Here is a 14,269-nt window from a genome sequence, read left to right as displayed (position 1 = left end):
TACCATTGCTCCACCCCAACCCCACACCCATACATGCCCTCACCCCCCAGAGTTTTGCGTCCATTGGTTATGCTTATATGCATGCATACAAGTCCTTCGTTTGATCTCTTATCTCCCCCACCTCTCCCTAACATTCCCCCTGTAATTTGACAGTCTGTTTGATGCTTTACTGTCTCTGTATCTATCTTTTTGTTCATCTGCTTATAATGTTCTTTATTATCCATAAATGAGTGAGATCATGTGGTATTTTTCTTTCATTGACTGGCTTATTTCACTTAGCATAATGTTCTCCAGTTCCATCCAGGTTGCTGCAAATGATGAGAATTCCTTCTTTTTTATGGCAGCATAGTATTCCATTGTGTAGATGTACCACAGTTTTCTGATCCAGTTGGATAGTGCATTTTTAAATGGAGAAGGTACAAAAGTGAAACCTGGAGTTAGTGTCCCTAGTTCTGTCAGCTATTGCACTAACTAAACCTTCTTGACAATATCTTTAATAAGATTTGTTCTAGCATCTGTAGAGGACTGTCAGCTATGGGAAATAGGGATGTTGCAACACAATCCTTTGTTTTTAGTAGTCTGTGATCATTAGAAAGAAAACTGTCCTTTTGAAAATTCCTGGCGATTATCCTGGTTGTGCCCTTTTGGTCTTATATACAACTGACAATCTCTTTCTACTTGAGAGTAGTTAAGATATAAGAACACACATTTTATGTTTACTCTTAGCTATTTTCCCCTTTATCAATCATATATACTTGTTTTTATTATTTCTAATATAGGCAGTGATGGATATTTGATATACTAGAATGAAGAAGAGTTGGGTGACTTTGATTATGCCACTTGACATTGCTGAGCCTTAATTTCTCATCTGTTTTGACAGTTCTGATGTGAAGATTTGTATTGTAAATTTTACAGGGTATCAAAGTGCCATCTAAATGTCAATAATGATGATGCTATATGATATAGTTTCAAATCTCCTATATTTAGCCCTTCTCAAGATTAGATGCTAGGACAGCAGATTAAACTCTTAAAACTTAAAACTGATATTCAGACTATTTTTTATAGTTGAACAGATAATGTATTTGAGGTGCTATTGCATGATAACTGATAAAATTCTGAGAATGGTTCAGCCAAGTTTATGTTCCTTTTTATTTCTTACTATATTTCTTGCTTACTTTAAAAAAAATTGTGTGCTAAGCTAGCTAAATGTGCCTAAGTTCATCATAGATATTACTTAGTACTTTGGTGACTTTTAGTACCAAAGTTGGCACTGATTTCTGCATAGTTAAAATATATAAGGTAAAGTACTACTAAATTTGCCACATGAGGTTCTTACTTCTGAAGAGTCAAAGCTATTTTATAATTACTTTATGTTAAAATATTGTTTTCTTGTGATATGTACTCTTGAAAATTATTAATGTATTACTTTCTGAAGTAATGTGAAATTGGTTCAGTTACTCACCAAAGGCACATTCTTTTTCTTTTTTTTTCTTAAAAAACAGGAATGTTTGGCAGTCAGGACCCTTGATCCTCTTGTCAACATCTCCAGTCTGATAATGAGGAAGTGTTTTCCTAAAAATCGCCTGCCACTGCCAACGATTAAAAGTTCTTTCCAATTCCAATTGCCAGTTATTCCTATGACTGGACCTGTGGCTCAGCTCTACAGTTTACCCCCCGAAGGTAGGACCACATGCTCACCGCTGGCCTTCAGTGGTTCTTGGAATTGTGTGACTCTGTTGACTTTTTTTTTTCTTGTGTCCAACTCCCCAGCAAAAGAAGGTCTTAATGAACACAGTAAATTTTCACATTGTATTTTAGTTAATAAATATTTCTTTAAGTATAAGAAATTGTGGTCTAGTAATGAAGGGAAGTGGGATTTGTTACAAAAATGTAAATATGAACTGTGAAAAAACGTAAGCATCATATAGGACCATTACTTGGTAGTTCATATAAAATTTCAAAGTATAAGGATATAAACATTAAATGTCTAAGTAATTATGTTTGTCTTGCATTTGTAGCTTTTTTATGAACTTCATTTTTTAAAGTTAAAAATACCTAATTGGCAAACTCTCCTTCCCCCCCAAAAAAACCTAGTCATCAAAAATGTTTTATAAACATATGAAATTATCAGAAGTTGATTATTTGCCATCTTCCATATAATATTGTAGGAACATAATAAAGAAAGTAAGAGTTTAAAATATTTAATCTGGGGAAAAAGTAGAATTTTTTTGCTAAGATCTAGAAAAAATGGAAAAGAGAAAGTTGTCCAGACTACTAATAGAATTTCTGAGGTATTTTCTTGTCAGTTGATCACTTCTTTTGAGTGCAAAAATTTTTTTGAGGGTACCTTTTTTATATTTAAAAGCATTATTTGAAATGAGTGGTTTAAGAGATTAAGTAATTATAATTAGTCCTATTCTTGACACAGATTTATTAGTGGTATTTATCACAGAGTACACTTTTATGATTTTATTTTAGAATATTTAATTATTGTAGTACAAGTTTAGTCCACACAAAGTACAAAGTTTAGTTGCACAAAATGTTAAAATGGGATATTCAGAAACTTCCTTTAAAAGTTTAAAAAATCTAAAGTCAAGTCTGGGAACTTGAGTAAGGTAGATAAATAAAAGCAATTTTTATTTTTTTCTTCCCATTCCATTAAAAATTACTGACAGACTTTAAAAATATGGGAAAATATGTGCTAAATCTAAAAACATTCTCATGGAATAAACATAGAATATGCAAAAAAACATGGCAGAAATATAAATAGATTAAGAAGAGTGTCATCCTTTCACTCACCCTAATATGAAATGCAGTATCTCTGACTCAAGTTGAGGTTCAGTTAGCACCTGATTTGGAGGGACAATAAAAAAGCAGTTGGGCCCTCACTGGTTTGGCTGAGTGGATAGAGCCTTGGCCTACCGACTGAAGGGTCCCAGTTCTATTCTGTTCACGGGCACATGCCCGGGTTGCGGGCTGGATCCCTGCAGTAGGGGGCGTGCAGGAGGCAGCCGATCAATGATTCTCATCATTGATATTTCTATCTCTCCCTCTCCCTCTCTGAAATCAATAAAAATATATTTTAAAAAAAGCAATTGGAATCCTTTTCTCTTGTGTATCTCAATGTAGGATTATGGGGTTTAAGTGCTGATTCTAACTGATTCTATTTGTCTGTGATATGACAGGTAGTAACACTGAGTGGGAGATAGGATATATCTCTTAATGTCCTTTATACAGTGTCTAGAATAATCACATGTACAGGGAAAGCTGACTTCTAGTGCAAAAAATGACAGACAGATGACATTTTTTGAGGGCCTTTTTCTGATTCATCTCAGGCTGATGGATCAGGGATAGAAATGGAGATTTACATTAACTACCAAGCCTTCATGATTAAGATGTATGGGGAAGGTCCTATTAGCAACTGCATAGGTAGAAGGAAAAATACCATCTTTCTGTTTTCTGTTATTTTCTCACATATCAGGCTTCATAACATTTATCAAACTTTTCATTATTTTTTTTAACTTCCTCAGCTAGTTTCGTGAAGATAGACTGTTATTTTTTCCCTTCATTTTGTCCTCAGCATCCATTAGATTGTATGAGACATAATAAGTGTGCATTTAACATTGCTGATGAGTGGAGTTAGCCTCAGTACTTATTTCCTTGGATATTAAAAGCCTACAGATAGGCAGCTTCTACTTGTTTACTCTTTTCTGCTCTTTAACCTCCTGAGCTCCATATCTTTAAAAAAATTTCTAGCACACAGCACAGTACATGGTGCATGGTATCACTGAAATAAATAAATGGGAAGTGAATTATAAAAGGGATGGAATGAGTTATTAAAATTTATCAAAAATAGGAAACAAGATGCTTTATTCAGGCTGTTGCAACTTAAGACAATTTTTTTTTTTTTGGTAAAGAATCACTAGATACAGGTGGTACTTTTAAAAGATATTAATTTTTAAAAACAAACATTAGTCAAAAAGCTCATTCATTTTTATAGTGCTTTTCCAAATTTTAAAGCACTTTCACTTTATCTCATAGGTTTTTCAATACCTGGGACAGCCTTAGAGACATTTTTAATAAGAAATTTAATTTAATTTTCCTTTGGTAATTGAAATACTTTATATATATGTATAAATATAACATTCTACCTTTGGATGTGCATGTTGTAGAATGCTTACCTCTGACCTACTTACTTATAGCACATTTTGTATCACAGTGGATGACGTAGTAGATGAAAGTGATGACAACGATGATATTGATTTAGAGGCTGAAAATGAAACTGAAAATGAAGATGACCTAGATCAAAATTTTAAGGTTAGTATAAGTGTCTGTCTTCAGTCTACTTAATAAATTGTATACACAGTTGTAAAACAAAGATTGGATACACAGTTGTAAAACAAAGATTGGACATAGTTAATGGTAGATTAATTTGTTCTGTCCACATCTTTTTATCATGGCTGACTATGGACAGTAAATTATTAAAAGAGAAAATAATGTTGCTTTGAATGCATTGGTCTGAAAAGGGTTAATGCATTCTTCACTATGCCTGTTTTACAGGTAAATTCTTTTTAATATTAAAAAGTTTTTCTGTATATTCATATATTAAAATTGTATTTATATGCGTGATTAGTGAAGATGTAGGAAATGAAAAAACACTTTAAAGTACCACTTACAATAGCATAAAATCATTAATTACTTGGGTAAATATCTTACACAATATATACAAAAGTTTATATCCTGACAATCACAAAATACTGGTTGAAGAAATCATAGATCTGAAGAAATGGGTAGATATAACATGTTTATGGATTGGAAGATTTAATACTATTTACAGGAAAATTTTTTTTTTTTAAGTACAGAGCCACTAGTGTAAGGCTATATATTCACAAAATAGTATTGAATATTGATCTAGTAAATAGAGAAAGTAATGCCTCTGTAAAGTTTTTATTTTGAAAGCATTGTCTACTTTATTAGATATTAATCAAGAAAATTATATATTTTTGATTTATCAATGCATAATTTAAGATATATGAAATTATATATTCAAGTAATATCAACACAATAATTAACATGATACTCTTTAAGTAAAACCAATCTTTATTATTTATGGCAATGGAAAAAATCTTTTTATTGATTATACAAATTGTAGCTAAATTCCTGAATAAGAAATATGAGAAATACATAGTATGTTTTTTCTTTTAAATTGCTTATTGATAGGAAATGTATATAGTCTGGTATGTGTATATAAAACATTTTAAGGATGGAAGCATAGTAGACTAAGGCAGAAAAATAAGCAGTGAACTCTGCGGTAGTAAGATAAATGCACAATTAAAAACAAATACCAGTTGAAAATTAATATTCAGTTACCTCTCTTTAGCCACCAATGAAGATAATAATGAGCTTGCATTTGTGTGAGACCAGAGTTGTTGAGGGCCCTAGAGACTAGCCTAGATAGTAGTTCTACTGGCACTTGTCTTCCCATCATGCTGTACATTAATTAGCTCTTTGAACAGATACAGACGCATTGCTCCTGGATACATACCCTGTTTCTCTGAGGACATACTTCTCCTTTAACCATATCCTCTTCTTTCCCAAAGGGTCACAGAAATCACTTCTGGCTGTTTTCCACTCCTTTTCTTTTCCCTGAAAAAAAACACACCAGAGTGAATGGTGACACTGAGCTTTGCTGAGGGCACTTTGCTGACCATGGAACATAGAGTGCATGATAATCATGAGTCTCCTGAGGCAGTGCATTGTGCCGACTTGGAGTCACTGACTACCCTATGGGCAAGCTGTGTAATTCTGAGCAAGCCACAACCTCTCTGTACCCATTTCCTTCTCGGTTAAATGGAAGCAATAATACTATTCCTTCAGAGTGCTCTTACGAAGATTACATTAGATGATATATGTAAAATCCTTGGCTAGTGTTTCACATATTTTCAATGCTCAATAAACCTTTGTTTGATTATTACTAACACAATCATATTTTTAATGTTTTTCAATTTAGCTTTCCTGCCCTTTAATATGAGCAAAATGATGGCAGTTAGGGAGATTAGGGGAACATACTTGAGTCTTGATCTTGACACTAGTTTTTCTGTCTTCAGCCCAAATACCATATTATATTAGAATAACCTTAGGCAAAAACAAAACAACCAAAACAATAACACAACAACAACCCAAAAATACAAACAAATTTTAATTTACGGTAAAATTAACACACCCTTTGTTCAGCGATTATTCTCTAATTATATGTAATTAATAATTTGGAAAAATTTAAATCTGTAATGTATTCTGTAATTTTAGGTTTTTCTTTAACTGGTGACATGCCATTTTTGTTATTTCAGAATGATGATATTGAAACAGATATTAACAAACTAAAACCCCAGCAAGAACCAGGACGAACGATAGAAGAACTTAAAATGTATGAACACCTTTTCCCTGAGCTTGTTGATGATTTTCAGGTATAAATATGGAAAACTCAGCATCTCAACTGATTTTTATAAAATAGTTTTTTCCCCCTCCCTTAGGTATACTAGTATAATCACTATTTTAATTTCTAAGAAATGAAAGTAGCATTGCATTTCTGAGTGACATTGGTCAGTTACTTTAACATTCTGGGTATAAATTGCTTATCTATAAAATGAGGGAACTAGCTTATTTAACTGTTGAACTAGATTTTTAATTTTTTCATCGCTTTGGTTTATCACTTTAATTGACATAGTTTTTACTCTTTAAAAATGTTCTTTAAAGTGGTATTTCAAAAATCTTATTTTAAAGTCTTCTTTGTATCAGTTTTGTTCAACTAAGGGGAGATGAGAGCTAAGAAGCTGCTGAATTTAAAATATGTATAGTCTCTGCATGCTGAATTTCTTTTCCTGAAGGTCATTGTATAATTGTGGAATGTTCAGGAGGGAGGAAAGCAACTCGAAGTCTTTAAAATCGAAGTTGGTTCATAGGGAGAATGACTTGTTAATATTTCTTAAACTCAGTTATTTATTGGAATACAGTTATTCAGCCTGGATTACACAGCAAGTAAAGCTGACTGAATGATGGCAATTGGTAGATCTAGTTTCTTATTCTCACTATGCTGCTCACGTGTGGTGGGTCCTTGAATAACTCTGAAATTGCCTAGGATCTTAAACTGTGAAATAAAGGGTTTGAATCAGATAATCTCAGACTTATTTAGCTCTTGCTCCAAACCTCCATGCCCCTACTTTCCATGCACTTAATTTCCAGTTGCTTAAAGAAAAAGATTTTAATGTGCAATCATATGTAGAAATCAAATAAAAGGGAAGTACTTGCTAGCTAATGTTTACATTCTCAGTTCTGATTATTCAGGTTTTTCTCTGAGAACGTTTGAGCTTTGGCTGCAGTAGAAGGAGCAGCAGATTGTTCTCCTAACCCCTTCCCTAGTGTTTGGTTCCCTCCATAGATTTGAGGTATGGAAAGTTACTCTGAAATCAGGGGGACTAAGAAAGGGCAGGAATGAAAGAGAGGTTATTTGTTAAAAAGAGACAAAGAAGGTAAGAAGAGACATTTGGGAAAGGATACAGGTTGATTTTTATACAATCAACCTACAGGAAGTATTCTGGCTGCTCTGCTAATATTTTTATGACCAGGTAAGAACCATTTAAAAATAAAACCACAGAATCAAGAAATACTGCTAACTCAAAGTAGAAAAATATGTGAAAGGAATTTGGGGGAAGGAATTATTGTGTGAAGAAATAATTTATTTCTTTGTGTGCACATGAGAACTATATAATGTCATTAAAAATTGTAGGCATAGAGGTGAGTAATTTGTTAATGGGTGTGAAGGCCAGGATTTTGATTCTCATTCTTTCACAAGCCAATTCTTTTTTGTTGTAGGCTACAATGATGAGGTCTTCTTGTTTGTCTGTCTTTTTGTTCATCACATAGATAGGCTACCCTTGATGGTTTCTTGCTTAGTACCTATGAACAGGTGACAACTTGCCTTTCGGTTTGACAGCTCCAAGAGCAGATTCCTACTTTTGGTCTGACTTGGTGTGTCCAGGGTCAGTTGGTAAAGACAGGTTTGTCTAAGTGAGAGACCTCTGAAAAATCTTTTTCCCAAGCGAGGACTTCCATTTTTTGTGTTTAATCAAAAGAAACTACTTCAAGTACTTCAGATAGTACATAATTATTAACATATCCTCTATTTTGCCAGAAAGTTTTACGTAGAGGATTTAGTTATATTTCTATAGCATACTAGTGACCCGGTGCATGAAATTCATGCACATTAAAAAGGGATTAATTAGAGGAAATAATTTAATTTTGCTATTTGCCCTTTCTCTTTAATAGAAGTGCCAGAGATGAAAGAAAATTAGTAAAATGTATATGAAAATCTTCCTCCTGTCAGAGTCTGGGCTCACCACGGGACCCAGAGTCAAGTTCCTGCCCACCCACATGCGCCTTAAAATCACGTGAGACCCAGACCCAGCCGACCCCTCCCCCCCATTGGGCTAGATCCAGACCTGGCCAGTCCCACCCCTGTCAAGCCGTGCTGGGCAGGGAGCATAGCCTCAGGTCCCCTGGCCCAGCGCCAGGATGGGGGGCATGGCCTGAGGTCCCCCAGCCCAGACCAGAGCGGGGGGCGTGCCTTGAGGTCCTCTGTCAAGCCACGCCAGGTGGGGAGCATGGCCTGAGTTCCCCTGTCAAGCCCCGCCAGGCGGGGGGGGGGGCGCTCAGCCTCAGGTCCCCCTGGCCCACTGCTAGGGCGGGGTGTGTGGCCTGAGGTTCCTCAGCCCAGATCAGGGCGGGGCGCAGCCTCAGGTCCCCCATCAAGCCCAGCCAGGCAGGGGGCACAGCCTCAGGTCCCCTGGCCTGGTGCTGGATCGGGGGGCGCGGCCTGAGGTCCCCCGTCAAGCCCCGCTGGGCGGGGGCTGCGGTCTGAGGTCCCCAGCCTGGTGCTGGGGTGGGGGGCGCGGCCTGAAGTCCCCTGTCAAGCCCCACCTGGTGGAGGGCACGGCCTGAGTTCCCTCGACCCAGCACTAGGGGTGCACCTTGAGGTCCCCTATCAAGCCCCGCCGGGCGGGGGCTGCGGTCTGAGGTCCCCCGGCCTGGTGCCGGGGTGGGGGGTGAGGCCTGAAGTCCCCTGTCAAGCCCCTCCTGGTGGGTGGCATGGCCTGAGGTCCCCCGGCCTGGCGCTGGGGCAGGGGGAGCAGCCTGAGGTCCCCTAGCCCAGCAGCAGGACAGGAAGCGCACCTTGAGGTTCCCCATCAAGCCCCGCCAGGTGGAAGGTGCGGCCTGAGGTCCCCTGTTAAGCCCCGCCAGGTGGGGGCGTGGCCTGAGGTCCCCTGTCAAGCCCCACGGGGGCGGGGGAGGGCGTAGCCTCAGGTCCCTGCTGATTGCTCATTAAGACTCCTTATGGGAACTTGGCCTCAGCTGTGGGTGCAGCCATCTTTGTGACGGAGTGATAGTCAATTAGCATATTCCCTCTTTATTAGATAAGGATGCTACAGGAAATAGCACATTATCTTTTATTTACATAATTGGAAAATCATTTCAAATGACACTTGACTATCTCAATTTTAGGTAGAAGAATGTGCTGTTCAAATACTTTAGTCTCTGTTTTTTGAAGTCTGTGTTGGAACTACATATAGGCAGTGGTATTTAAATGATATACTTTTGAGAATTAAAAATATATATATTTTTTTAATATTTTTATTGAGGTATTATATGTGTACATATCTTACTATTACCCCCCCACCCCACACCCACACATGCCCTCCCCCCCCAGAGTTTTGCGTCCATTGTTTATGCTTATATGCATGCATACAAGTCCTTCGTTTGATTTCATAACTCCCCCACCTTTCCCAAACTTTCCCCCTGTAATTTGAAAGTCTGTTTGATGCTTTACTGTCTCTGTATCTATCTTTTTGTTCACCACTTTATAATGTTCTTTACTATCCCTAAATGAGTGAGATCATGTGGTATTTTTCTTTCATTGACTGGCTTATTTCACTTAGCATAATGTTCTCCAATTCCATCCAGGTTGCTGCAAATGATGAGAATTCCTTCTTTTTTATGGCAGCATAGTATTCCATTGTGTAGATGTACCACAGTTTTCCGATCCAGTCATCTGCTGATGGGCACCTAGGCTGTTTCCAAATCTTAGCTATTGTAAATTGTGCTGCTATGAACATAGTGGTGCATATATCCTTTCTGATTGGTGTTTCTAGTTTCTTCGGATATATTCCCAGGAGTGGGATTACTGGGTCAAATGGGAGTTCCATTTTCAGTTTTTTGAGGAAACTCCATACTGTTCTCCACAGTGGCTGCACCAGTCTGCATTCCCACCAGCAGTGCACGAGGGTTCCTTTTTCTCCGCATCCTCGCCAACACTTGTTGTTTGTTGATTTGTTGATGATAGCCATTCTGACAGGTGTGAGATGGTACCTCATTGTTGTTTTGATTTGCATCTCTCGGATAATAAGTGACTTTGAACATGTTTTCATGTGTCTCTTGGCCTTCCTTCTGTCTTCTTTTGAAAATATTCTGTTTAGGTCTGTTGCCCATTTTTTTATTGGATCATTTATCTTCCTCTTATTGAGTTGCATAAGCTGCCTGTAGATGTTGGAGATTAAACCTTTATCAGTGATAGCATTTGCAAATATGTTTTCCCATGCAGTGGGCTTTCTTGTTGTTTTGTTGATGGTTTCTTTTGCTGTAAAAAAGCTTTTTATTTTGATGTAGTCCCATTTGTTAATTTTCTCTTTAGCTTCCATTGCCCTAGGGGCAGTGTCAGTGAAGAAGTTCTTGTGGCATATGTCTGAGATTTTGTTGCCTGTGGATTCCTCTAGTATTTTTATGGTTTCCCGTCTTATGTTTAAGTCCTGTATCCATTTTGAGTTTATTTTTGTGTATGGTGTAAGTTGGTGATCTAGTTTCATTTTTTTGCATGTATCTGTCCAGTTTTCCCAACACCATTTATTGAAGAGACTGTCTTGTCTCCATTGTATGTTCATGCCTCCTTTGTCAAATATTAATTGAGCATAGTGGTTTGGGTCGATATCTGGGTTCTCTATTCTGTTCCATTGATCAATATGTCTGTTCTTGTGCCAGTACCAGGCTGTTTTGAGAACAGTGGCTTTGTAATACAGCTTGAAATCTGGTATTGAGATCCCACCTACTTTATTCTTCTTTCTGAGGATTGCTGAGGCTAGTCGGGGTCTTTTTTTATTCCAGATGAATTTTTGGAGAGTTCTTTCTAGGTCTGTGAAATATGCTGTTGGTATTTTGATGGGGAGTGCATTGAATCTGTAGATTGCTTTGGGTAGTATGGACATTTTAATGATGTTGATTCTACCAATCCAGGAACATGGTATGTTCTTCCATCTGTTTACGTCTTCCTCTATCTCTTTTTTCAGTGTCCTGTAGTTTTCTGCATATAGGTCTTTTATCTCCTTAGTTAAGTTTATTCCTAGGTATCTTAATTTTTTTGGTGCGATGGTAAATGGGATTGCTTTTTTAGTCTCTCTTTCTGTAAGTTCATTATTGGTGTATAGAAAAGCCATAGATTTCTTGGTGTTAATTTTGTATCCCGCTACATTGCCGAATTCATTTATTAAGTCTATTAGTTTTTTGATGGAATCTTTTGGGTTTTTTATGTACAATATCATGTCATCTGCAAATAAGGACAGCTTCACTTCTTCTTTTCCAATTTGGATGCCTCTTATTTCTTCTTCTTGCCTAATTGCGATAGCTAATACTTCCAGTACTATGTCAAACAGGAGTGGTGAGAGTGGGCATCCCTGTCTTGTTCCTGTTCTTAGGGGAAATGGTTTTAGTTTTTGCCCATTGAGTATGATGTTTGCTGTGGGTTTATCATAAATAGCTTTTATTATGTTGAGGTATGAGCCTTCTATTCCCACCTTGTTGAGAGTTTTTATCAAGAAAGGGTGTTGGATTTTGTCAAATGCTTTTTCTGCATCTATTGATATGACTATGTGATTTTTATCTCTCAATTTGTTTATGTGATGTATCACGTTTATTGATTTGCGGATATTGTACCATCCTTGCATTCCTGGGATAAATCCTACTTGGTCATGGTGTATGATCTTTCTGATGTACTGCTGGAGCCGATTTGCTAGAATTTTGTTGAGGTTTTTGGCATCAATGTTCATGAGGGATATTGGCCTGTAATTCTCTTTCATTGAGTTGTCTTTATCTGGTTTTGGTATTAGGGTGATGCTGGCTTCATAGAAGGAGCCTGGAAGTGTTCCTTCCTCTTGAATTTTTTGGAATAGTCTGAGGAGGATAGGTTTTAGTTCTTCCTTGAAAGTTTGATAAAACTCTCCTGTGAAGCCATCTGGCCCCGGGCTTTTGTTTGCCGGAAGCTTTTTGATGACTGCTTCAATTTCTTCCATAGTTACTGGCATGTTGAGCTGTTTAGAATCTTCCTGATTGAGTTTTGGAAGGTTGTATTTTTCTAGGAATATGTCGATTTCCTCTAGGTTGTCCAGTTTGTTGGAATAGAGTTGTTCGTAGTATTTTGTAACAATCCTTTGTATTTCGTCGGGGCCTGTTGTTATTTCACCTCTTTCATTTCTGATTTTGTTTATTTGGGTCCTCTCTCTTTGCTTCTTGGTGAGCCTGGCTAGAGGTCCATCAATCTTGTTTATCCTTTCAAAGAACCAGCTCTTGGTTTTGTTGATCTTTTGTATTGTTTCTTTGGTCTCTATGTCGTTTATCTCCGCTCTGATCTTTATTATTTCTTTCCTTCTGCTTACACTGGGCTTATCTTGTTGCTCTCTCTCTAACTCTTTGAGTTGTTGGGTTAGGTAATTTATTACCATTGTTTCTTGTTTTTTGAAGTAGGCTTGTAGAGCTATGAACTTCCCTCTCAGGACTGCTTTCATTGTGTCCCATAGATTTTGGATTGTTGTGTTTTCATTGTCGTTTGTTGCCATTATGTTTTTTATTTCTTCCTTGATGTCTTTGGTAACCCAGTCATGGTTTAATAACATGCTGTTTAGTCTCCAAGTGTTTGATTTCTTTGGGTTGTTTTTATTGTAGTTGATTTCCAGTTTTATGCCACTGTGATCTGAGAAGATACTTGATATGATTTCTATCTTCTTGAATTTGGAGAGACTTTGCCTATGTCCTAACATATGGTCTATCTTTGAAAATGACCCATGTGCACTTGAGAAGAATGTATATTCTGTGGCTTTGGGGTGAAATGTTCTGAAGATGTCGATTAATTCCATCTGTTCTAGTGAGTCATTTAGGATTGATGTTTCTTTGCTGATTTTTTGTTTAGAGGATTTGTCCAATGGTGATAGTGGGGTATTGAAGTCTCCTACTATGATTGTATTACTGTCAATCTCTCCTTTGATATCTTCCAGGAGTTTTTTAATGTATCTTGGTGCTCCTGTATTGGGTGCATATATGTTTACCAGAGTTATTTCTTCTTGTTGGATTTCTCCCTTTAGTATTATGAAGTGGCCTTCATTATCTCTTGTTATGTCCTTCACTTTGAGATCTAATTTGTCAGATATAAGTATTGCAACCCCAGCTTTTTTTTCATTTCCATTTGCCTGGAAAACCTTTTTCCATCCCTTTACTCTCAGTCTGTATGCATCCTTTTTTTTGAGGTGGGTTTCCTGTAGACAGCAGATATCTGGGTTTTGTTTTCTTATCCAGTCTGTTACCCTGTGTCTTTTGATTGGGGCATTCAATCCATTTACATTTAAAGTTATTATTGATAGGTACTTATTTGACGCCATTTTTATTCTATACCCCTGTGTACCTTCTTTGCTTCCTATTTCTTTCTTTCTTTTTTTTTTTTTTACAGCAGACCCTTTAGCATTTCTTTCATTGCTGGTTTGGTGGTGATAAACTCCCTTAGTCCTTTTTTGTCTGTGAAGCTCCTGATTTCACCTTCAATTTTGATTGATAGCCTTGCTGGGTACAGTATTCTTGGATTTAGACCCTTCCTTTGCATGACTTGGTATATTTCATTCCATTCCCTTCTGGCCTGATGAGTTTCTGTTGAGAAATCAGTTGCTAGTTGAGAATTAAAAATATTGGTTGGAGCCCTGCCCGGTGTGGCTCAGTTGGTTAGGCGTCATCCTGTGCACCAAAAGGTCACCTGTTTGATTCCTGGTCAGGACACATTCCCAGGTTGCCAATTCAATACAGCCAAACAATGTTTCTCTCTCTCTCTTGCCTTCCATCTCCCTTCCTTGCTCTCTAAATAAATGAAAATATATTAGAAAGAACTATATTGGTTGGTTCTAGATAGGAA

General features: G+C 37.2%; 1 protein-coding gene across 1 annotated transcript in view; it reads left to right on the top strand.

Annotated features, from left to right (window-relative positions):
* The window catches only part of AGTPBP1 (ATP/GTP binding carboxypeptidase 1), a 110,391-nt gene that overhangs the window by 45,170 nt on the left and 50,952 nt on the right, over positions 1–14,269 (top strand). Inside the window, exons 11-13 of the mRNA XM_054727090.1 lie at positions 1,503–1,680; positions 4,220–4,317; positions 6,348–6,464. Coding sequence (XP_054583065.1) covers positions 1,503–1,680; positions 4,220–4,317; positions 6,348–6,464 — 393 coding nt within the window. The remainder of the gene's footprint in view (positions 1–1,502; positions 1,681–4,219; positions 4,318–6,347; positions 6,465–14,269) is intronic.

This window comes from Eptesicus fuscus, chromosome 15, assembly GCF_027574615.1.
Source record: "Eptesicus fuscus isolate TK198812 chromosome 15, DD_ASM_mEF_20220401, whole genome shotgun sequence".
In the NCBI taxonomy this organism is placed as follows: Eukaryota; Metazoa; Chordata; class Mammalia; order Chiroptera; family Vespertilionidae; genus Eptesicus; species Eptesicus fuscus.
This window is presented reverse-complemented; position numbering and strand designations above follow the sequence as displayed.